General features: G+C 31.5%; 1 protein-coding gene across 2 annotated transcripts in view; it reads right to left on the reverse strand.

Annotated features, from left to right (window-relative positions):
* Window positions 1-25,191, reverse strand: part of Trim9 (E3 ubiquitin-protein ligase Trim9) — a 396,351-nt gene that overhangs the window by 87,849 nt on the left and 283,311 nt on the right. For both annotated transcript variants that reach the window (XM_072526279.1, XM_072526278.1), the window contains exon 3: window positions 12,229-12,462. In XM_072526279.1, coding sequence (XP_072382380.1) covers window positions 12,229-12,462 — 234 coding nt within the window. The remainder of the gene's footprint in view (window positions 1-12,228; window positions 12,463-25,191) is intronic.

Consider the following 25,191-nt stretch of genomic DNA (forward strand, 5'->3'; position numbering starts at 1 on the left):
ACACAACTGTATAACTAACTTAAGAACAAGACATTTTCCTCTAGGTCTAGGAAATTAGCCCAAATAATATTAATTCCAAAATAGACAGACCTATTAGCCTGCTCTCTATATGTCTAAAATATTGGAAAAACTGCTGTTCCAGTATAGAGTCAATTTTATTTGACAAACAAATGATAAGTCATGACTACTTTGGATTTAAGCCAAATCTTCTTAGACATCTCCCAGGCATTTGACAAAGTCTGGCATAATGGTCTTTTATACAAAATCAAAAAATCCTTTTCCAAAAATTACTTCCAAATCTTAAGGTCCAACCTACAAGACTGCCATTACCTTGTAAAACATCACGATGAGTATACCAGACTTTATTATAGCTTGACCAATTATGGCTTGAGTCCCTTAAAATAGTGTCCTCAGACCAGTGCTGTATCTGATATTCACTGCGGACGTACCTACATCGCCAAAAGCCAAACGGCAACCTATGAAGACGACATGTGGCGTTTAGGAGCAAACGAGACAAAATCTGCGCTGGTAACATTTACAACTCGCAAGGGAAACTGTCCTCCGGTATCGTTAAAAGGTCAACCTCTGCCACAGAAAGACGACATAAAATAATTGGAAATGTATTTGGATCACAGGATTTGGATTAATACCTCTATGGAAGTTTGTCATTCAATCTTTTTCGAGGTCGTCCGATACTTCTTCTGCCGATTGGTGACTTACCTCTTGCTATTTTGACGATACAGGTCTCCTCCATTCTGCTTATGTGGTTATTCCATTCTTTTTTCTATTTTGTGTCCATTCATTTATACACTATACGTTACATTTTCTTCTAATGTCTTCACTTCTCTGTCGATCTCTCAGCGTATTTCCTGTAATTCTTGTCTCATCTCTGCCGTTTCCAGTAGCCTTTAATTTGTGGCTGTGTCAGGTCTTGCTTCTGAAGCATATGTCATTATTGGTCTTACACTGGCTTTATAAATTCTTGATTTCATCTCAGTGTTAATGTGTCTGTTTAGCCACATAGTGTTATTAAGGCATCCTGCCAGTCTATTTGCTTTTTGTACTTGATTTCTCGCTTCTTTGTCCAGGTCTCCATAGCTAGACAGTGTAATTCCCAGGTATTTTATTTCCATTACTTGTTCAATACTGATGCAATCTGCTTATCAATATTGCGTCGTCTGCGTAACAGAGTATTTTTATTTCTTTGTTTTTCATTCTGTATCCTCTTCCTTTTTACAGGAAATTGTGAATGGGCAATATTCCCTAAGACATTTTTTTTCTTTAATAATATTTATATTGTTAAATATTGTCAGATAATTTACATATTGTAATTATATTACAGATTGTAAAAATATTGGAATGTTAAATATATATTATATAGTGCAATGGCAGACTTTGAGATCCAACCTAAGTTCATTAAATTGATAAAATTAACAATGCAAAACGTAAGCTCGTTCGTTAGAATTACACATTTTTTGATATTAATAATGGTCTAAGACAGGGAGACGTGCTGGTATATCTTCTCTTTAATATTGCATTGGAAAAGGCAGCCAGGAAGAGAAATATTATATTGAATCAAACTATCTTCAATAGATCGACACGAATTCTCGCATTCGCTGAAGATATCGATATAGTAGGCAGACGTATGAGGGACCATAAGGTGTATTAGATGCATTAGGTGCATAGGCTTATAGGTGCAGTGTTTTACAACGTGTACGAACGCGGCAAGTGAATTATGACTTTCCGTAGATGCCGAAAAAACCAAATTTTTGTTGGTTGCAAAAAACCCTCAAAATGTTTAACAGGGAATCCAAATTAACAACTATACCTTTGTGCAAATTAAATAATTCACATATCTTCGAGCGCTAGTAAACACAACCAATGCAACAAACGACGTAAAAAGGTGCGTAGCAATATATACAGAACTCTCCATGGTCTTTAGAAACATCTAATAAACAAAAACCTAGAACGTGAAGTAAAGCTCAACATTTACAAAACCTTAATAAGACCGGCTTGGATATGTGGGACTGAAACAAAAAGATGAACTACTGGTATCTTTGAGAATAAAATACTTTGAAAGATTTTTGCTGCCGTAAATAAATGAAAATGGCCTATAGCGTCGAAGGTATAACTCTGAATTATACACAGATCCAGATATTGTAAAATTTGTTAAGGATTAGGATGGGCTGGACACATTGCTACGATTTTAGGCAATGAGTACACAAAGAGATTGACCTTCTCAAAACCAGAGGACAGAAGAAGGAGAGGACGACCGCGTATAAGATGGGTTGATGAGGTGGAAGAAGAAGGATTAAAGAAATTTAAAAATATATAAATAATTGAAAGTGCGTCATATCGTTTACTTAAAACCTAATAAGGATGGATTTACGTTATCTCTTGTAAAGAAACGAATAATATTTTTATTAATCATACCGTATTTTTATTGGAATACGGAAACGATTTTCAATACTGAATATTAATTAAAAACAACTCAATTTTCCATACTCTATTAAATGAAACAATCCAAAATACGAAACATTTTGTATAATAAAACTAGTATACGAGAACACAACAAATTTTACTAGCTCCAACAATTACATGTTTTTAAAACTTTAAAACGTAAAATACGTTCGAAGCATTTAATTTCCACGGAATAAAACTATGTTTATGCGCCAGACTCATAAAGTATTTTATAGACACACCGTTTCAATTTGGGCTGCAACACAACCACAACCATTTTCATTATTGCGGAAATGATAATATAACCCGACATTTGGCTATGGTCAGTGTAAATCAAATAAAAACAAAAATTTGTGTAGCCTACGGTCAGTTGATGTTTTGAGGTTTGTGTGTTTGGTATTAAAACTATAAATTTCGAAATGTGAAATGACCACAACCAAGATAAAGTGGGTTTAATTACTTCCATAAAAACAAATGATAATTATTACAGTAACAGGGTGGTGTATGCACAATTATATTAGTTTGATCTATTCTACTTTATGAAGTTTTTTTGCTAGGATAGGCCAACGATTACTATTTAATTGCAGGCTCTTTGGCTCTATCATGATGGTCAACATGACTGCCTCTATTCTACTCTCATTCCACAGAAAATGCAACGAGAAAGTTAATACATAGATTTACATTATTTATTTTGAGTGTAATAACTTTCATGGTGTGTGGAAACAAAAATATCCGCAAATCAGATTGGATTTACGCAAAACAAAAGACTAATACAAAAAATAGCTTAAATTTTTACAAATATATTAGGAAAAAAAATATACCAGAGAATTAGACCATTAGGAGAAGGACAGCATTTAATTATATACCATTAAATACCAATAATAGAAAAAGGGTAAAACCCTCTAATCGTAGAATGCTGAGAGGAGAGGGAATTAAAAAAATAATGAGAAACAGATTCATAAATAAAGAACAATAGAGCGGCTGAAAGATGAAGATCTGAAGATCTAAATGAAATTGTGAGAACATACAAAGTTATTGCGAAAATTAAAATCCATATTACAACTTTAAACACCCTGTATCTCGGAAACTCTCAATATTTGTAAAAGATAAATTGGGCAGAATCATTATATTTTGAGGTCTAGAATCTGCAACTCGGAGATTGAACAATTTTAATGAATCACCGTGTATATACAGGGTGTCCAGAAACTCTCCATAATTTTAAGACAATTTAATCTAATTCACATAGTCCAAAAATGCTTCCTAAGGGAGCTAGAGCTCTTTGAAGACGGCTGCTTGCAATAAATTTTTTTTAAATGCCTCCAGAACACTTTTATTAAAAAAATTAACACTGGTACGATTATTTATCCACTAGAGCTGAATCGATTTCGTTAATTGTTAATTTCTAGTAGCGGTCATAGGCCGCTGTTTTGGGTAGGTCAATGGTTATTTTAACGCATAACCTAACCTAACTTTTTGTTTTTAACTTTTAACCATTTTTGAAACTAAATTATTAAATTTTCAGGTATTTAGTACTAAAAGGTACTCGTATTTTAAGTCGGTAGGATACACCGTTTTCAAGAAAAATCAATTTGAAAATTTTTCGTTTTTTCATCATGAAAGTTAAATTAATATTTTTTGCATTAGTTGCCTTTGAAATGTCAACAGAAGTATAACCTACGTTTTTCATTGTCAAATTGTTGTCAGTTCGTACAGTTTCTCTTTTAGTTTTTAATTTGTGGTATTCAAACACAACAATTTCAATTCAGCAAAAATGGTTTTTACTAATGAGGAATACGTTGGTATGCATTTAGTTTATTGCAAAATGAGGTGTAACGTTCGAGCAGTAACGTAGATACGCTGAAAAATTTCTCAATTTAAGTTCAGTGTTCCCAAAGAATTATGAATCAGGGCGATATTATAATGTAACAGCAGCACATGAAGATGTAATTGTAATGAAAGATGAGAAACATTTAGAAACTAGCTTTCGAAGACTATCTGCCATGTATCCCACCATGTCTCCCACAATTTCAAAATCTCCGGCAGAAAATATCTTACGCAACGAAAATTTATATCCTTTTCATTTAACAAAGAAACAAGCACTAATACAAGGAGATTTTCCTGCTCGTGAAGAAGTGGCTATTAGGTTACAAAATCAGAAAAATCAAAATGAATATTTTTTCAGATACATTTGTTTTACTACGAAGCTACATTCACTAAATTGGAATTTTAATGTTCATAATGCACATTATTATTCCTACGTTGGTGACAATCCCCACGTTGTTCTAGAATTTAAGCATCAGCATAGGTTTAGCAGTCTGGATAGGAGTAGTTGATGATTATCCACTTGGGCCCGTGGAATAGCCTGCTTGTTTAAATGGTGTTGATTATTTACATTTCCTGCAAAATATTTTACATGATTTGTTAAATGATGTACCTTTAAATATGCGACAAAACTTATAGTTTCTACATGACGACTGGCTGGCCAACTTTAGCAGGAATGTACGAGAATTTCTTGATAAAAACTACGAAAGCCACTGGATTGGAAGAGGCGGTCGAAATAAGTACCAGTTTTTGTTTTTCTAAATACAAGGGTTCTGGAGGTATTCGAAGAAAACTACTGTTATGTCTTTATTAATTCTAATTTATTGTTTTTATTTTAATTTACTAAAACACAATAATTTATATCAATTTATTAAACCACTGTACAACAATTTATTTGACTAATAATTACATAATTTATCTATCGGACGTTACATTTGAAACGCGTCGCGATCTTCTTTTCTGACTGCCCATTTTAAAAACTGGTATTTTTACATCGGCTCGTCTCCAGAAAGTTTGATTGTTGTTTTTATAGCGGAGGGGGACCCATCGTGTGTCAGGTAGGTATTACCTAGAAAATTCGCGAATGAATGAGAATATTAGTAATACATATGTTTACGGTTTTGGGTCAGAATTTATCGTAACACTACTTACAAGGCGCCATCTTCAAAGAGCTCTAGCTCCCTTAGGTAGCATTTTTGGACTAGTTGAATTGAGTTAAATCGTCTGAGGAATCTCCAGTTTTCGTTTGTCAGAAGAGTTTCTGTGTAGGAAATCATTTAAGGTGGGTAAGCATTTATAACGGTAGGAAATAAGAGAAACAGATTTAAAACGACATATCAATATGGTACATAAAATACCTTTTCAAAAATTTAATATTTAATAAGTAATAAATAAATAAATAAGGAAGGAATAATGAGAAGCCAAGAATACACAATAATTGCGACAAACTTTAATAAAACTCATCGAAACACGACGTAAATTAAAGCCAAATAACGTGCCACTGATGCTTATGTTCCGCTTTTAGTTTTATAATTTAGTTTTCACATCGTTAAAAGAGGTATAATTAACTAACCTTCTATTCAAAATTACACAACTACAAATATTGACGTTAAATTTAAGTTATTGCAATTTTAAGTAAATTTAATAGTATGATAATGTAACTGAGGATAACTAAATAATACTGTAGCGAGGTTTTAACTGAAAGATGGAAGAAAATTATGTAATATTTAGCGATAAAGTACTAAAAATTTAAAAGTAAAAAAGTCTTTACAAAACAAACTAAAAATTCAATCAGAAACACATGAAATCTAATATTGTTCTGAAGCTATTTTCTTGTGGCATTTTTAAAGTAATTACTATTTAAATGGGAATAAGCCACAATTAAAGGTTAAAGTACGTTTATTGACGTTTCAATTTCCACTTCGGAAATCGTTTTCTCGCATATCCATGTTTTCTAGACCTGACAAAGACTTTCGATCGCATCCAAGTCGAAGAAGTTTTACACCTACTGTATAAAAGAAACAAGCAGTACGTAAAGGTCGTGGTTACAGAATCGGGAACAAAGAAATCCAAATATTATGCAATGCAGATTTTTCAAAAAATGACAACTGACTGAAAATGTTGTCTAAAGTAGTTAATTGGGATAAACCTTAATTTTAATTTAAAATTTGTTTCCAGTTACGAAATCGAATTTTGGGAACGATTTGAGAAGTCCAACTCGGAACTTTTACAGCGCAAGGAATTTAAAGAAAGAATTTTTTGTCCACTTTATCGAAATTTTGCATACATAATTGGAATTTATAATTCTCTGCCAACACTAAATAAAATGTATATAAATATAGTCAAACTAAATCCACATACTGATGGTTTATGATTTCAGCTGTTTATCTGTTAAAGTTTCGCCACTGTGTCTAAACATTTGTAATATATTAACAGACATATTGTTAGTTTTGATTCTCCCCGTACATTTAAACAAGATTTTGTGTGCAAAAACACAGCGGTTTTAAAAATTAAACATTACAAGACGAGCCATCTGCGACATAACATAGACGTGTATTTGAGATATCTTATTTTATTCCTGCTTCTATGCAAATAATTAAAAACAAATACACTTTACTATTATCTAATAAGTATGAGAAAATAAGTACAAAATGCTCCCGCTTTTTTTAAAACTGGCAGCCTCAAAACTAGCAACTGGTAAGTTGTAAGCAAAACTTATCAGCCATAATGCTTTTTTTATGCAGACCTATGATCTACAATTACTTCATCCTTTAAGAGTATATTTTTAAAATATGTCTTTTGGTTAAAGTTTCTGTTTATATACTCGCTATAATAGTAAGTAATTCGTAATAGATAAGCGGCTACAAATATTTCGTTATGGAAAACTTCATGCCTGTTTATCTTTTGTGTACACCATTCTCTTCCATAAGCTGTAATTCGAAGTCGTATAAGTATTAGCACTAACTTCTTCAAATACGTGGTTCATTATTTTTTCTACGTAAGGTTTATCCTTTACCATATGTATATCTCATAATTTTCAGCTATAATATCAGTAACGTTACACAATATTAACAGCATACAGAATTACGGACATATGTACATCAAAACCTGTCTATTTTCTTCAAGACATGTAACCAAACACCAAACAACATATTTCCTGAACTTTCGTACTTCAAAGAGTGTATTTAGCGAAAACATGAACATTTAGATAAAGGAATTTATGCTTTGTTAAAGCTGATAAGAAACAAAATTGCGGGAGACGTATAAGGTTTACAAAAGCGAAAAACAAAACGTAAATTACGGATATCGCTAACCCACATTCCGCTTACGTTATACTCATGTTTACTCCAGTGGAAACCAATAATGTTTTCAGTTTTGACATCAAATGGAAATTTAATAATGCGTTTGTTTTATATTTAGGGTTTCCATTGATAAAGTAATTTCCTTTTGGAAAACGGAACAAAATGTATAGGTCGCAATGTATGTGACAGTTTATTTGGTAGAATCGAGTGCATTTAATGAAAATGTAAAGTTGTTTAATAGGGATAAAAATAAGCAAAGAATAAACTGAAAAATTCAAAAAAACTTCAAAAAATAGCTTTCACTTATTATACAGTGTGTAAAAGCCAAATGGAATAAATTCATTATTTAGGTTACTGTACATATTTATAAAAAATCCCGAAACACGTCAAATTTAAATTACAACTTGACATAATTTAAGGTGAAAATGCAACCCCTACCTTCAACCCCCTTAGAATGACAGGTACAACCCCCAATTTTTAAAATAGGAAGTATAGGCTTGTGATATATCGTTTGAAAGGTATTTTCATTCTCCATTCAAATTCGCTAAAATATACTCAAAACTTATTTCCCGTTTAGGTCTTGATAATGAGAAAGTGAACAAAAACCATAGCAATGTGGTTTTTAGATGGTAACCATTAAAAAACTTTAAAGAATTTCCGTGGCAACGTTATTTTAACACGCATTAGTAAATTGTTTTATTTAAGTTGTCAGTATTTTAATTTAAGTAAAAAGTTCGTTCAATTCAATTCTGAAAAATGGTTAGATTAACGGAAATGCATAAAATAAGAGTTTTACAAATGATTGGTTACGGAGATAACACCCGAACACAACAGGAAGTAACTCGCCTATTTCATGAGAAATTTCCTAATTTACCGCCTATATCCCAAGGAACAATAAGTAAAATAGAGAAGCAGTTTCGCGAGTTTGGTCAAGTAAGGCAGATAAAAAAAGCAGCTGCCAATGCACTGAGTGATGAACTCAAATTAGATGTGTTGCTTGAGTTTCAGGAAAATCCACATACATCGAGTAGACAGGCATCCACTACATTCAATGCTAGCCATACATCAATAGTAAACATATTAAAAGAAAATAAATTGCATCCCTATAAGATGATACCTACTCAGGAGCTCATGGAAGACGATTTTGATAGGAGAACTTTTTTTGTGAGCAAATGATGGACATGTTGGATAACAATATTATCCAATTAGAAGACGTTATGTTTTCTGATGAGTGTACTTTTTCACTTAACGGTCATGCTAATCGGCAAAATTGCCGCTACTGGGCCACGGCAAATCCTCACTGGATGAGAGAAGAACACACTCAATACCCTCAAAAGGTTAATGTTTGGGCAGGGATTGTAGGAAACAATATCATTGGTCCCTTTTTCATTGAGGGCAACTTAAATGGCAACAATTATTTGGCACTACTTCAAAATGATGTCATTCCAACGTTGGCAAATTTATATCCTGATCCAGGAAATAATCTTAGATGACAGTTTTATTTGAGATTAGGATGTTGCCAAGACGTTCGCGGTGAACATTTTGAACATCTACTTCATTAACATTCATAGTTCTTTTTCGTGTTCTACATTTTATTACGTTTTGCATTACATTTTAGTTTTTGATTGTATTGTAGCGAATTTCGGTAACCACATGATTTTAATTTATTTTATTTTAATTCATCTTAATAAACTTGAAAGCGACAACATTTTTGAATGGAGAATGAAAAGACCTTTCAAACGATATATCACAAGCCTATACTTCCTATTTTAAAAATTGGGGGTTGTACCTGTCATTCTAAGGGGGTTGAAGGTAAGGGTTGCATTTTCACGTTAAAGAATGTCAAGTTATAATTTAAATTTGACCTGTTTCGGAATTTTTTATAGTACAGTAACCTAAATAATGAATTTATTACACACTGTATATATATATATATATATATATATATATATATATATATATATATAGGAATTTTACAAATAAAAGGCAGATATCGAGCACAGTTCGTTTTTATTCTCCCCGTTTATTTAACCAATATTCCGTGTACAAAAACACAGACGCTAGAGAACAATAAACGGTTGTAACACTTTGTTGCAGACAAAGGACTGTTATTTCATAAATTGTATGTTAACAAAGAGCTATAGAAAAATAGATTTCGTTAAAAGTGCAGATCGCTGGGTAATTATCGCCCACACCTAGCGTCAGCTTGCACAAAACAACTCTTGGCCTAACGGCCAGGCACTCGGTCACCATTATCCACTCAGTCACCACTAGTCTGTTAGGGACAGTCGTTCTATTCAGTAGGCGTGGAGGCTTCTCGGTGAGTTACAGACAGTTGTTCTATCCAGTAGGAATGAAGGCTATTCCATCATCAATACTTCTGTGCTTCCTGTATGTCGTTGAAGAAGACCTTTTCGATAGCGGTTGGTGCTATCATTCCATTGGGGTAAAGTACAATATACCATATCTTGTTGCTGTTATAAATCAAGTACGTTTACTTGGTGTTAAATTATTTTATATTGTATCACGATTTGAACTTTTTAATTGAACTTTATTGTAAACATGTTACTTTTGTTTTAATATTATAAACTTTATAGTATATTTATGTCTGTGTTGCTAATTGTTATTAACATGTGTTTATAAATATTGCCTCGTAATGTTTAGTTTTTAAAACAGCTGTGTTTTTACGGAAAGTCGTTTACCTGTTGTAAACTAATTTTAATATTGGTTGTCGTATCGGTTTCGTATCACATAATATTTAAATTTGTAGCTCTTTAGATTTTATTATATTTAAATGTATGTATATTTATGTATATTTGTTTGTCCCTCAATAGAATTTTATATACTCGCTCAACTCGCTCTTATTATTTTTCTATGGTAATATACATACCCAATGTCAAAGGAAGAAACCACCGAGTTCGAGATTCAACATAATATATTCTCTCCCCTTTCTGATGGCTTTATTTGTTATATAAAGATCATCGTATGTACAGAAAGCAACAAATCTTGCCCAAGTACGTTCACACTCAGAGCATCTTCAGGGGCATTTCGCCATTTTTAAATATCGAGCACATCATCGAATTTCATAAACATTTCAATATATCTACACAAAAAACTAATACTAGTCAAAGAACAAATAGTTTAAAAAAATAAATAATATTTTTTTTCTAAGCCAACCGTTGTCAAAAAAAAAAAAAAAATGTGAAAAGACATAGAGATGATATTGTTTTGTACACACTTACTTACGACAAATTAAAAGATATAAAAGTTAATATTTTTGAAGCGTGTAAAATATTTGAATTCCTAGCTGAGCTCTTTCAGCTTACAAAGCCATCTTCGGAGCTATGCTATAAATAACTAATTTTAATTTAAAAATTATTCACTTACGTCAAATATCAAGAATCATACTTTAGAGATCATGTAGTAAGCAGAAAATTCCTGGTTCTATTTTTTATCTTTTCTTTTCTTTCTTTAAACAATGAAAAAAACACAAACAACTGAACACTGTACTCCACAAAAAACACATAAAATTTTTTTGGTTATAGTACTTGTACCAGAGCCCTACCATTTTTACTGGAGTTGAAACAGCAGATAGAGTGAGCAAAATCGAATGCCAGCCCTTTAAATGATTTTTCAAAAATGACAATTGGCATATCTCATTAGAAAATTAAGATTTTAAGGGCCGGTTGTTCGAACGCTAATCAAAACTTGATTGTAATCAAATATTTAATTACAAGCAAATACGTCACAGCAGCTGTCAAAATTATTAAAAATTGCTTATTATTATTATTGATTTGTAAATAAAAACATGAAATTAACATCAGAAATAGTTTAATTATGGTTTATTTTAAATTAAAACGCAAAATAATAAATTTTAATAAAATAAATCAGTAAACTTAACCTCAAAATGTGACGTATTTGATTTTAATTAATTATTTGACTACAATCAAGTTTTGATTAGCGTTCGAAGAACCGGCTCTTAAATTATCGAAAAATTGTTGAATTGAAAAACATAATGAACGAAGACATGTATCAAAGACTCTCCAAAATTAAGTTTTTTCCATAAAAAATAATATGTTGAAAATTGACTGCAGGTTAAAGTAGGTTCAATCGACAATCTTGAGGCGTCAATCGAGTTATTAAAAAAAAATATTTAGATATAAACAAGAAACTAGACTGGGATTCAAGAAGCCAAATTAAGTTGCAAAAACTCCTCATATATTTCTATATTACTGAGTAAAAAGAAAATTGAAAAAACTGCATTTTTCGCATTTAATTGTTAATAATTAAAAAACAATAGCAAAATAGAAACAGAATAGAAATTGTAGAAAACATGCAGATTTTCTTAGTATAGGTAGGTATATATTAATTATAAAGCTTGTCAGATATCTGGATACTTCAAAGTCCTGGAAAAAGTTATTTCCTTGAACAATTTATAGTATATAGATATACTAGCCTTAGCGAACAGCTTAGCTTTTTATGAACAACTTAAATGCACCGTATATAAAATAAGGAATAATAATCACCAACGTCTACAAATATTTCTTAATAAAAAAATATATGTTTAAATGGAAAAACAACCGTAAATATACTCGTACAAAACCATTATCATTTAAAAACTACCTGACAAAATTATTATTCTTACCTGTAAAAAGGAAGAACTATCAGTTTCTTTCAATGCTTCTATACAAAACTGAAGAAGAGCAGTAGTTTGCTGTAGCCGTTGTGTACAACTGGCGACTTGGTCCTTTAACACTCCTTTTCTCATTTCTTTTTCTTGCCGTATAAATTCTATTAAGTGGTTTCTTCTTTCGTGGATGGCCTCTATTAACGCCTGACATTGTCCTGATATGATATTTTCGAAATCATCACAGTTGTGCTGTAACAAATAGAAAGTGGAAATAAAACTTTGTGTTGTTTTTAGTAAAATTGGGCAATATAATTAATCAGTTCATTGAGTAGATTGCATATTGATACCAATTATATAAATTTATTATCATTTAATATGTACATGTTGTTGGTCTAATTAACTCTAGTATAAAATGCAATATGTGTTAAGTAATACATTTTTTATAAACTTTATGGTTAATAACCCGAGTTGTTAAACAATAATACCTAATTTAATGCCCTAAATGTTTTGAAACAACGGAGAAATCATCGTTGGAAAATTTAATCTGCATGTCTCAATCGCCTTCTATTTATCTATTTATAAGAACCATATCTTTTGTCGGTTTGCTAATTTTATTGTAAAGCAACTCCTATTAGTAGTACATAATGTCCATGCAAAAAATACTAAAAATATTGTATTATTACCTCGTTCGCGATATTCAATTTTATTTAGATAAATCGTTTATTAGATAGACATTTTCTAATATTATATGTCTTTACATACTAACTCTTCTTGTTCTGCCTAACAACTAATATAATACCTTACTCTCAATTAACAAAACTAAACCTGTGTTTTAATGAGTCTGCTGTCTAACAGAGCTACCCGTCACAATTTATGCCTTGAGTAGACCTTCTCTTTCGTCTTTTAATACCCACCATTTGATTATTTTTGGTCCCTCTTTTGGTATTTTTTTTTGTTTTTACTCCTATTTCCTTTCACATGCAACTTATCTTGTTGGCTCACATTCTCAATAATATTACCTGGCAATCCTTACATTCCCGTATATCTTCTTTTCTTGTCCTGAAATAGTCGATTTAAGAGTAATTTTGTTTTTTTTACATAATAAGTTGACTTTCTCTCTTTTGAAAGAATTTTAGAAAACTATGGAACTGAATCCTTTTACAAGCTATACCTTCGAAATTAAAGAGCAACTACTTAGTAGTAGTCAGGTAGTAGCCAACTGCGATGAAGCTGGAAAGTTCTACGAGCCCATACACACATTTACAATAATATCTCTCATTGAACATACGTAATTATCCATTGTCATTAGGAACTTTCTCCAGAAATAGAAACCCAACTATTATAGTCGAAAATTATTTAAAAGAAATGTCAAGTTCAAAAAATGAAGCTACCACTAATATGAAGTTTGGCCAAAATTTTGTTTAATTTTAACCAAATAATGTTTCAAATTATATTATTTCCCCCCTCTTCAAATGAGAAAAGAAAGAGAAGTGATGTATACGATTAAAAGGAGAAAGTTAGAACATCTTGGACACATATTGAGAAACGGCACTAAATACAGATTACTGAAAATAATCCTTCAACGCAAAGTATTCGGAAAGCAAGGAATTGGGAGAAGAAGAATATCATGAATATCATGACTGACGCGACACCTACCGCCTTCATCTGACTGTTCTGGACCTACCAATTTTCAGGTTAAACATATGACATATGTTTGACATTGTTAAATACAGGCGAAATTGACAATTATTAATAATTAACTTTTTAGTTATATTTTTTCAGTTTGTGTACAAAATAAATGTAGTATTAAAAACTGGGTTTCTCAAAATTCATCATAATATATCTTTTTAACCCCAACGGAAAAGAAAGGGAAAAATCTAGTACTGGCAAATCAAGTTTTTCACGTGAAAGAGCATATAATTAAAAACAGTAATAGTAAAAGGTATGATATAAAAGCTGAAGTCATCAGGCACTCTGCAGTTAGCTTGAAGTCTTATAAAATATCATTTAAGGTAAATTATTTAAATATTTCCTATTTCAATTGCATAAAAATGAGGTTGTGATATTTTTTCATATTAATAGCACGGATCCATCTTTTTCTTTTCTCTAATTTATATGTAATCTTTGGGAACCTATAAAAACTACACTTACTATTTTTGCTATTATTAGCACAATTAAATACGCAACATGTATTTGCACACATTTTTGATAAAATTTATCTGTAAAAAGATTCCATGACTCCAATTTTGTCATATTTCGCCGCTACGCACGCTGGCATCGTTTCAAGCTACCCCTACCATGGTCACGCACGGAGCGAATATGTTGGTTAAAAAAAGTTCCATTTTTTTTTCAGTGTAATAGAGTATATTTCGTTTTTTTTTACAAACTCTGCATTTTTTAAACTAGGTCTTACCCATCTTTGCAAATATACATATCAAAGAACAAATGAATATAAGTGAGTGAGACTGTCACATAAATGTACAAATACAATTCACTGCTCGTTATTTAACATAATTTACTGCACGGCAATCGAGCCAAGCAACTTGGCATGCCATTGAAAATGCAGAAAAACTGAAGTGGAAAGGAAACTAATAGATTAAAACTCAAATAACAGGATATGTGTAATGACTGTTAAAAGAAGTCTACAGCAACTCGAGTAGTGTGATTCTTACAGATTTAAGTAACAATGAAGAGCACAGTGAAACTAGGGAAAATACTTGCCTAATAGAACTTAAAAATATGGCTGATAAAAAACTGATTATCAAAAATAAATATAAATTAAAAGATATATACAAAAAAGAGAAATAGGTCATGAGGGGGTTCAGAAAAATAACAATAGATGGATACATCTGGACAAGGTACAGAACAAACAGGGAAAAAATTACCAGAGGAAATTAAAGATATGTAAGAACTTGAAATGTAAGAGGTACATACAATGAAGGAGCTCTAAAACAACTTTCAAAATAATTAAATAAATATGTGGTCCGTATACTAGCGTTACAAGAAACAAAACAGAAAAGAAATCTCAGAATTGAAGTAGACGACTATTATCCTTTTTAACAGCGGAGGGAAGATAGAATGTTTGGGGTAATTTATTGGGTCAAAAAAAAAAAATTAAAAACGCAATTAAACATTTCAGACACATATTAGAACTAATTTGTACAGAGTTGGGCATAAGTCAACTGGAAAATTTGCAAAAAAAAACACATTTATGAAATTTTGGTTTTATTTCTTTATAACGCAAAAATATGTATTCACAATATGTGTTCAAAACGTTCACCAGTCATCTTAATACACTTCAAATAACGTTTTTTGATAGGATTAATAATACGAGCGAGCATCGCAAGATCTTCATTGATGACTAACTAACTGATCTAACTCAATTGCGATCAAATGTTTGAGATCTTTAGGAGTGATCTCTGGTGATCTTTGAGATCACAGTTCGTTTTCACCTCTATCGAACTATCCAGGAAAATGTTGCGTTACGAAAGCGCGAACTTATAGACCATAATACGCAGTGGCGCCGTCATTTTGGAAAATGATGTTTCATTCTTCGAATCGGAAATTTTTATCCAAAATTACACGTTATTCTTGTAAAAGCTCCAAGTACCTTTCTGAATTAATCGCGCAAAATTTGCTAGACGTGAGAACTTCGAGAAGATCGGCGAGTGACCGGCAAGGTTGGAGGCATAGTTTGGAGGAGGACAAGGCTCGATTTGGGCTGTAGCGCCATTGGAGAGAGAGAGAGATGTTTACTTTTTATTGAGTCAGTACTTAGTACTCAAATATACTCATACACCTCCTATATTTTTTGGGACTTTCCCTAGGAATAATTTATCTTGTGAACATTAAATGTGTTGTGCAGTAGCTAATTGTTTGAGTGATAATTAGACAAAAGATGTCGATAAATCTGGTAGGTTTCATTGTTTTCTCAAGGACTCGGTAGTGGAAAAACTGTGGGTTATGATTTGTTACCGTGAAGATAAATTTAATACTAAAACCTCAAGGATTTATTCCAAACACTTTAGACCGCAAGACTTTGAAAGTAATTTGCAGCTTGCATTGCTGCAATATGAATTAAAAAAAAAAGACCTAAACTAAACTGATGCTGTTCCTTCTCTTCGTCTACCACAATCAAAAAGTTTATTTATAAATCAACTTAGATGGCAGGAAAGGCTTTCTAAAAGGGTCGAAGAGGATTGTGGAACAGATAATTACACAATATCTCTCGACCTCGAATGTATTTCAGAATTAAAAAATTAAACTTAAAAAGTAAAGAAGATATGAGAAATAAAAGAAAAGTAAACAAAAAACTAACTTAAAACCTTGTGTTTTATTTGTTTTGTCGATTTTATTACAGATAATTACTGATCACTTGTTTTCATCTGTTTACGTGCAACTAGACGAGGGATCAATTTTCTCCTTAAGACTGGTTCCAAATAAGACAAGCCAATAAAAAGAGAGCTCGCAAAATGTACGAAGGTTACCTTCCCAGAATTAAAAAGCGAAGTATAAAAAAAATTTAAATAAAATTCACAAATTTATTTTACAGATTTTTTTTTGTTCGCTGTATTATTTATTAATTTTTTTCAATCAAAATAATAAAACACCTATATTTCAATTGCCAATTTACCTATATGTATTGCCAATTAAAAATTTATTGTGTTCCGAGCGACGATGTTCTTACGGGGAATATTTCAAATCACTCTCATTGTGACGTCATGCGCGAACTCATCCCAATTTCGCGCTCGGGAGTATCATACCTGTTATTCTTTGTATCATGCTTATGCCCAGCCCACCGTGTTGCTAGCTAACGGACGTAGGCTGATCTTGAGAGAGCGGTGGAATACGCGCATGAGTCGTTTTTAAGGACGCCAGCTGATTTATGCCCATCCCTGTATAATAATTAAAAAGAAGATAGTCTTGTATTGCATTCTGAGTGAATATTAAAGGAGAAGACGTAATGAAGAAAAAATAACAAAACAAAAACGAAATAACTGTATCTCTTCCATCACTATAAAAAATAAGAACATAAATAATAAAACTAGAAAACGGCAAAAGTCCTAGAGGTAATGAAATAAATCCTGAACGTATAAAATATGGAATAGAAAAGCTAATTGGGGAAATTCATAACTTAATCGAGCTAACATTAGAGATAGAAGAAATGACTTTATCGTGGATCAATGTAATGTTCATCCCGATATACAAAAAAGGAAACAAAAAGGCTGCTCAAACTACAGGGAAATAGCATTATTAGATACTACAAACAAAATATTGGTGAAATCTAAATAAATAATATCGGAACAGTTCTCACAAAAAAAACAATAGAAGAATTAAATTGCAGATTTACAAAAGAAAGCAAAGATAATCAACATTTATACAGTTAGTCAAGCAGCTATTTTGGTAACTCACCAAATCAAAACTGGAGAGGAACTGTAAAGACCTCCTCAATAACCTAGCAAAACGCGATAGTGTCTTGTCTTTAATACGGGTGCCAATGTAACGTTAAATTTTTACTTCGTTAAATGTTTACTCTAAACTAAAATTATAAAGTTAAATTACTTTAGAGTAAAATTTTAACGTTATAATTTTACTATAATGTAAAATTTTAACGTTAAATTTTTACTTTGTGTACTAAAATTTGCTGTCTAATTCAAAGTAAGTACCACATTGGAAAATTTAATATATCCTATGTTAAAGAAAGATATTTGGGTGTTTGTTTAGTTTCTCCAGTTTGACCAATAGTGAAACAATTAGACAATTTTTTGGAGTTTTACGGCACCTCCACCAATTTTACTTATTACTGAGACTCACAAACCATTTGAGGATTTTACACATCCTTCTCTCATTTCTAATGTTTCTGCATAATACAGAGGCTACTGTAGGATATATGCACGATTATAAGATTTTACCTACATGCACGTTGTTTATTTGTTTTTGTGTGCAAATTGCGTTATCTATTAAATGTTCTCAAGCGTTATTATCCGCTGCTAGATGATGGAACCTGGGCGATTGATAAAGAGATAATTGCCACTGCAGCTTTTTTGGATACAGATATATTAGTGTATTCAAAATATGGGGAACAAAATGTTTGGCATTGTTTTCCAGATTTATTTACTCCCACCAAGATGATTATAGCTGCAATATTTTTCATATATGTTAATGAAAACCATTATGAAGTAGCCATCCAATGAACCCTACGTTACGCGAGGGATGTGATGGGGTTTAAAATAGTTAAAGCTATAATCAAAAAAATGTTTGAATTATTTACCAACTTATTATTTTTCATTCTTACTTTTTCTTCATTCGAATCCCAATTATCCAGGTCCAAAAGTAGAAACAATATGTTGTAACCACCACTCGACTTGTGTTACATAAAATATGTAATTCATATTTAAGTTCCTACCTCACTTGTATTTCATAGTGAGAAGGCACGTGGACAATAAATTCTGCGCATTAGAAAGCATTTCATTCTCTACCGCACTGCTGGTCTATATTGCATCACTCAGTCTAGGTATTCGATGTCTATGCCTGCGTGGTATTAACTAACCTATCTTTAGGTTATAAATACATGAAATGTCAAATTTGAGGTAAAAGGTACAATTTAAAGGCACAACAAAATGCAAAGGCAAAATGCAAATTTTTTTCATTTCGTTTAATAATTCTATCAGTGTCTTCGAGACTCTGACGTATCCATTTAGTTTTGCATGTAAATATTCCATTTTTTCTTTGTGTTATGATCACGGAGTTCATTTTCTTAGTAGTTGTTTCCATTATACAATATAATAATTATTTCAATCTCTTTGACGTTAAAAACTTTGCACTTCAAGATATAAATAAATAAAATAGAAAAAGTTCGTATTTAGAAATGAAAAAGTTAACATACAAATAAATGAGCCACAAGTACGTGAGCAAACAAAAAAAAACTTAATTGAATTCCGTTTCCATGACGACGACGCCCCCAATCAAGTGTACTTCCACTGAACAATACTCGAATATTGAGGAGAATTTGCTATTAAACATTGGGAATTTGATTATAAAGTTATTACAATCTTAGAGACAAAACGCATCACTTTAACGAGAAATACTTCTGAGGAGATCACGCCCTAATTGATATCAGAAATGTCCTTTTAACGTAAAGCACCACTTAATGTAAAATTATATTTGAGAGTCCTTTGCCGTGCCATCTAATTAGCTTACAAAGTACATCGTAACACGAAAAAGGTGCCCAAGAAAATGACAGAAAATTTCTAGATGCAATTAAAACGGTATATTTATTTGTTTTCTCTACGAGTTTTACAAGCGCAGCCAGTGCACTTGTGCACAACTTAATCAAATTAACAAGGGATTGAAACAGAAACGTTGAACAGCCGAGTTTTAAAATACGAGGAAGCTACTTTTGTAAGGCTTAAAGGAAAACATAATTTATTTTATTTAGTACCTTCAATTTTAGTAGCGTGGAGAGTGTTTTCAATTCACTGCTGAACTCTTTTTTTCTTTGTGTGTTTCAGATACTGTGTGACCCATTTAGATTAAAAACACTCCTGAAAAAATTGAAGTTCTTAACTAACATTCGAAACGGATAGGCACTACAAAAAGAAGAATTCAGTTCAATGATGATGTACACGATGAATCTGGTCTACGGTGCCATGTTTGTTTCGGAAACCAAATCGATGGTCAGGTATTAATTTTCTCCGTCAGTTGCTTAAGTATAACTTTCTTTACTAGTTTTGACAGAATTGGCAAAAGTTTTATTATTATTTGACCAATTTTCCAATGATAGGGAAAGTAGTGTAATCTTAATGTTGCGTTGATTATTTGCTGGAGTGCTTTTATGGCCATAGCATATAGCAATAGTTTTACTGATTATTAGATTACGACCACGTCTTTTCTTAAGGTTTATTTCGTTTATTAGAGAATAAATTTCTGTAATCTTAACACTATTAAGTCGTAAGTCCATTTGATAAGGTGCTAAATGTAATCAGACATTTTTTGTTGATGTTCCAAAGGTGTGTTCGATTCGTGAAGTTTAAATACTTCAGTGAGATTATTATCTAAAAATATTTCGGCTTCTTCTGTGTTAGTTATTGCCCGTCCACCCCTAGGTTTTTTAATAGTTAAGATATGCTGTTGAGACCTATTGATTATTTGTGGCTTTCCATAAGGAATAATCAGTGTTTTCTGTAGCTGTTAGTTCACCCAAATATTTATTTACAGATTGATTTTGTAGGTCAAATAGCAGATTCTTTTTTTCTTTGCTATGGTTTGTTTTTTAACCAGGAGGAGTAAACTAAAAAGATAGATTCACACCCAAGAAAGTTACTCGAAAAGTCACCAAATACATCTTCTTTTTTGGTTGATTATCTCGGCCTTGCGGTAATCCAGTAATCAGTATCGGACAACCTCACATGTCGATTCTAACATAACTTTATTTGTTTATGTTTGAATAATATTTTTTCCCAATTCACTTCCAATATATATTTTTTTGTTCTTCTAATTGCAATATAAAAATGTTAGATTGTTATGAAGAAGTTGATTACCTTTTTTTAGAGTTTATTTATCACATTGTATAAGAAAATTGTCCGGAACGTATACGAAAGCGATATATTCATGATAAAATTATATCTAAAATCCAATGGAATTTTACAATATTTCATCAGCGCATTAACTTAAACAAAACATTGTATGCTAATGTATAAGAATATAATCAGTTTTTATGGGATTGGATGAAATTAAAATTTCATAAATGTCATTAGTGTCAAAACGTCATAATTTAGTGGAGTAAACTTGCCTGCGGTTGGATCAATTACAAACAAGCATTACGGCGCGGTAAATTTGAATTACTCCTTATGGTTAAAAAACAAACCATAGATTTATTGAATTTTTTTTGTTTATGTCCATCCTGGTTGTTTGCCATCTTTTTCTTAATTTACGTTTTGTTGCAATTTGTTGTTTAACATTTGTGGGGATTTAAAAGTTTACGAATAGTGTGAATTGTAAATTATGTATTGTAAATTATTAATGCTAATTTTAATAATTTTATTCTATTGAACAACACCATGCTAATCGATTTAGTAATTAAATCACTAATTCATACCCATATGGCCATGCCTACCTACAATAACCTGATAACTCAGCCCAGCCCGTCCCTGTATTACCATAGTAACTAGTTCCACTCCACTAAGTTCATTTCTAACAAATTACTTTAAACTAATCTGTCTCAACGCCAACCATTTTTTCAAAAAAATGTATCACATCTTCCCCTTCCTTCGTGTTACACATTGAGCAAAACCTTCTTTCATCATTTTTGCTAGGTCGATTATTCAAATATAGAACGCCACCTCATAATTTGAACAGCCATCGAATGTCCCCAAAATTTTCCATTTCCAATAGATAATGTAATAATTATGACACGGTAATTATGGCTGAGAGTATAGAAGAACTACAAACTTTACTAGATGCAATAAATAGTGAATAGTATAAAGGAGTCCAATAATAAATGAACAACTAACTCTTGGTGGACAGCAAATAGAGAGAGTGACAAAATATAAATATCTGGGAGCTTACATCAACACAGAATTAGATCCAAACCAAGAGATCAGGGTACGCATAGAAATGGCAAGGGCAGCATTCTTAAAATTCAAGCAATTGTTCTGTGACAAAAATCTGAATACTGCGCTGAGACTGAGTGTAACAGTCGTTACTTTTATTACAATTTGTATTTAAATAATAAACAATTTATATGAAAATAATTTCAGAGATGTAGTATGGGTTGCCTAACTTTAAGTGTTCATTTGCCCATTAAGTGTGTATTGTTAATAATTTAAGTTGTCACTCTGTTCTAATTTGGTACCATTGCGAACCAAAAGAGATGACAGGAGATTAAGGGAGGTGGAAATTGGCTCTTCTTGGTTAATTAACTGTGAATTAAAATTCACTTCTGATCTAGAGTTTGAAGTGGTACAAGTGACAGTTAGCGAAAGAAAATCCAATTAATGCATAGAATTTCCTTCACTTCAAGAAGTTAAATATTCTAAGTATACCATAACGATTTAATTGACGGTGTTTTCGCAAACTCGGGAGGTGAAGTGAGATTTCTAGCACGGAATTGATTAGCTATCTGGTAAATAATAATTTTTTATATTATAAACATTAGAGTATTTTATCTATATCCTATTATTCAGATTCATTATTTCATATTTTAATATAGTATTTTGTCCAAGGCCATTATATTTTTACTCTATGTGAAGCAAGGTCACGCTACATCCGATTGGATGGGTTTTTTTTATCTACCATAATTATCTTTTTGCTCCGGTTTCTTATGCTGAAAGAAACTTTCCTCACTTCTTCTTTGATGTCTTTTTATCACTATTGAGATTAGAAGTAACGGGGAATTGTTTTCAGCCACCTACCATGGAATTATAAATTTCCCTCAGAACATCCGAGGGAGAGCACCACTTCAACTCTATTAGAATCAGGGTCATTGGGACAAGCCAGGGAGTATTGTCTACTCCACCCTCATTTTTTCTCCAGCCTGCACCTAGAGGTAGGGCAGGACCGTCATCATCGGAAGTGAGCCAATTAGCACTAGCTCCGTGCTAATTTCGGACCTCAAGGAGGACTTCGCTGGGACACCGAAGCCATTCGGGAGTATCCTTCCAGACAACTGTTTCACCTAGGAGGACAGTTGGTTTTTACTTCAGAACTATATATATATATATATATATATATATATATATATATATATATATATATATATATCTTGTTTCACTAGTTCTAGTTTTTTTTTATAACATAAATATATATATTAATTAATATAACTCCCCTTGGTGTAAGGTATCGGTAAGTTTGAGCTCAAATTCTACCCAGAGATTATCTTCCATTGTTTTTTGTATTAACCATTTATTTCATTATTAACTTTAATTATTTCATTATGTGTTTACTTAACTAATTTTTTTATATTTCATCTTGCCTTATTAATTCCGGTTATTATCCCTTCAGGATAATATACCGTTTCAATTGTTTAACTTGGCTTGTTCCCATTTATATATATTATATTGTTTGTATGTGAATTTAGAGGTGTTTAACAATATTGTTGGTCATATTGTAGGTAAGTTTGATATATTTACTTGGCTATACGTTCTTCCAACGTTAGCATTATTTTGTTTAAGGTTGTTTTTGAACCTAGATGTAGGTTGTACACTCTATATCAGAGTTATTCTGTCTAGTTTTCAACTTTTTATTATAGTTGTTTTCAACATTCTTTTTTTTTTTTAAAATATTATATTGTGAAATTTTCATATACTTTTTGGTAACTTAGAGATTGTCAAAATCTAAGAAGTTATATTTAATAAACTTGAATTGAATTGAATCTTGAATTTTTTTTTATTAATATTTCCTTACCTTTTTACATTTACAGCATTTTTGTTTATAACATCAACTTTAATTAATATTAGCAGTATACGATACCTGGAAGAGTGACCGTTACTCTTTTTTTAGAGTAGTATCCCTCTTCTGGCGCCCTCAATTTGTTTTCTTTGTTAATTTTCATTATATCTATTTATTTTTCATATCTTCTTTTCTATCCATCATACATATTTTCCTGATTTACTGTCTTTAAAAGGCATGCAAATTGGCCGTATCCATCCTTGAGTTTCTAGTGGTCATTCTCTTGCCTACATTGCTAGCCTAGCCACATTCCGTTCAATATTTTTTTTCATACTTATTTACTTAATTGTTATCTATTTTATCCCATATATATAGACCACTCTTCTTATACCTCTCTCCTCCTACACACCCCAGTAATTTGCTACATCGGCGTCCCAACGCGGTGCCTTTTCCAAGTTTTTGGTTTTAAGACAGTAGCTTTTAGCTGATTTTTTTTTTTCTTACTTGAGTTTTTGTATTTTTGCTTTTTCTTTTTTTTACTCATATTATTGCTGATTTATTCTATCTTTAAATTTTTTATTAATACTAAACAGGTATACTTATGCTGCTGTATTGATTTATTAGTTTATTTATTAGATTTATTAGTTATTAATATTTTGAGACCTCAGTGATAGGTTATAGTAGTACAGCTTACATTCTAGGTTGAATTTTGTATTTTTATTGAGAACTTATATTTACTTACTTACCTACACATACTTATATCGTATATTATATAAACTTTAATTCCTACAGCCAACAGTATTATACTTATAGGTACTATTAATTGTTGCATATATATTAATATTTGGTTTAGAATAGTTTTATAATTTACTTATAACTAGAAATTATTTTGAGTATTTTAGTAAGATAACTAAGGTATTTATTTGATTATATATATATTATTTTTGCTGGCTATTTTGATCTTGGTGGTGTTTGGCCACATTTTTTTTCACAAATCAGTCCCGAAATTAACTACTAATCATGAAACGTTGAATCCGCCTGTTTTAAGTGATCACAGATGGTCAACTACCAATTCTTCTTTACCCAGTAGCGTTAAACACAATTCTAATGATTACAGTAGTGAAATAGTTCCATTATCAGTATCAACTTTTAGGTTTGTTGATGATGATGATATGTCTATGGTTGTACCATATAATATTTATAACCAATCAAATATTTTAGATTTGCGATTCTTTGTTGGCGATAGAGTTTTAAAGAGAAACTTTGTAAAATCAAGTAAAGGTGATGCTATTTCGGCAAAATTTTGCCAGAAATACATTCCGTGTACGGTTGTAAGGGTAATATCTCCTTTGGTATATGAATTAAGGGACAATTCGTCCAACAAACGAATTGGTCAATTTCATCTAAAGGATTTACTGCCTGATAACACCATCGACGAGGTTAGTTCTTCATCCTCAGAAGAAGACTAACTTAACACTTTCGTTTAAGCTAATCTCTTTCTCTGTTTGTCTTTAGCTTATTTTGATTATATTTTGCATTTTAGTCTAAGATTTTCTTAATCACCAGATAACGTAGGTACACCGCTATTTT

Source organism: Diabrotica undecimpunctata, chromosome 3 (assembly GCF_040954645.1).
Source record: "Diabrotica undecimpunctata isolate CICGRU chromosome 3, icDiaUnde3, whole genome shotgun sequence".
Classification (NCBI taxonomy): Eukaryota; Metazoa; Arthropoda; class Insecta; order Coleoptera; family Chrysomelidae; genus Diabrotica; species Diabrotica undecimpunctata.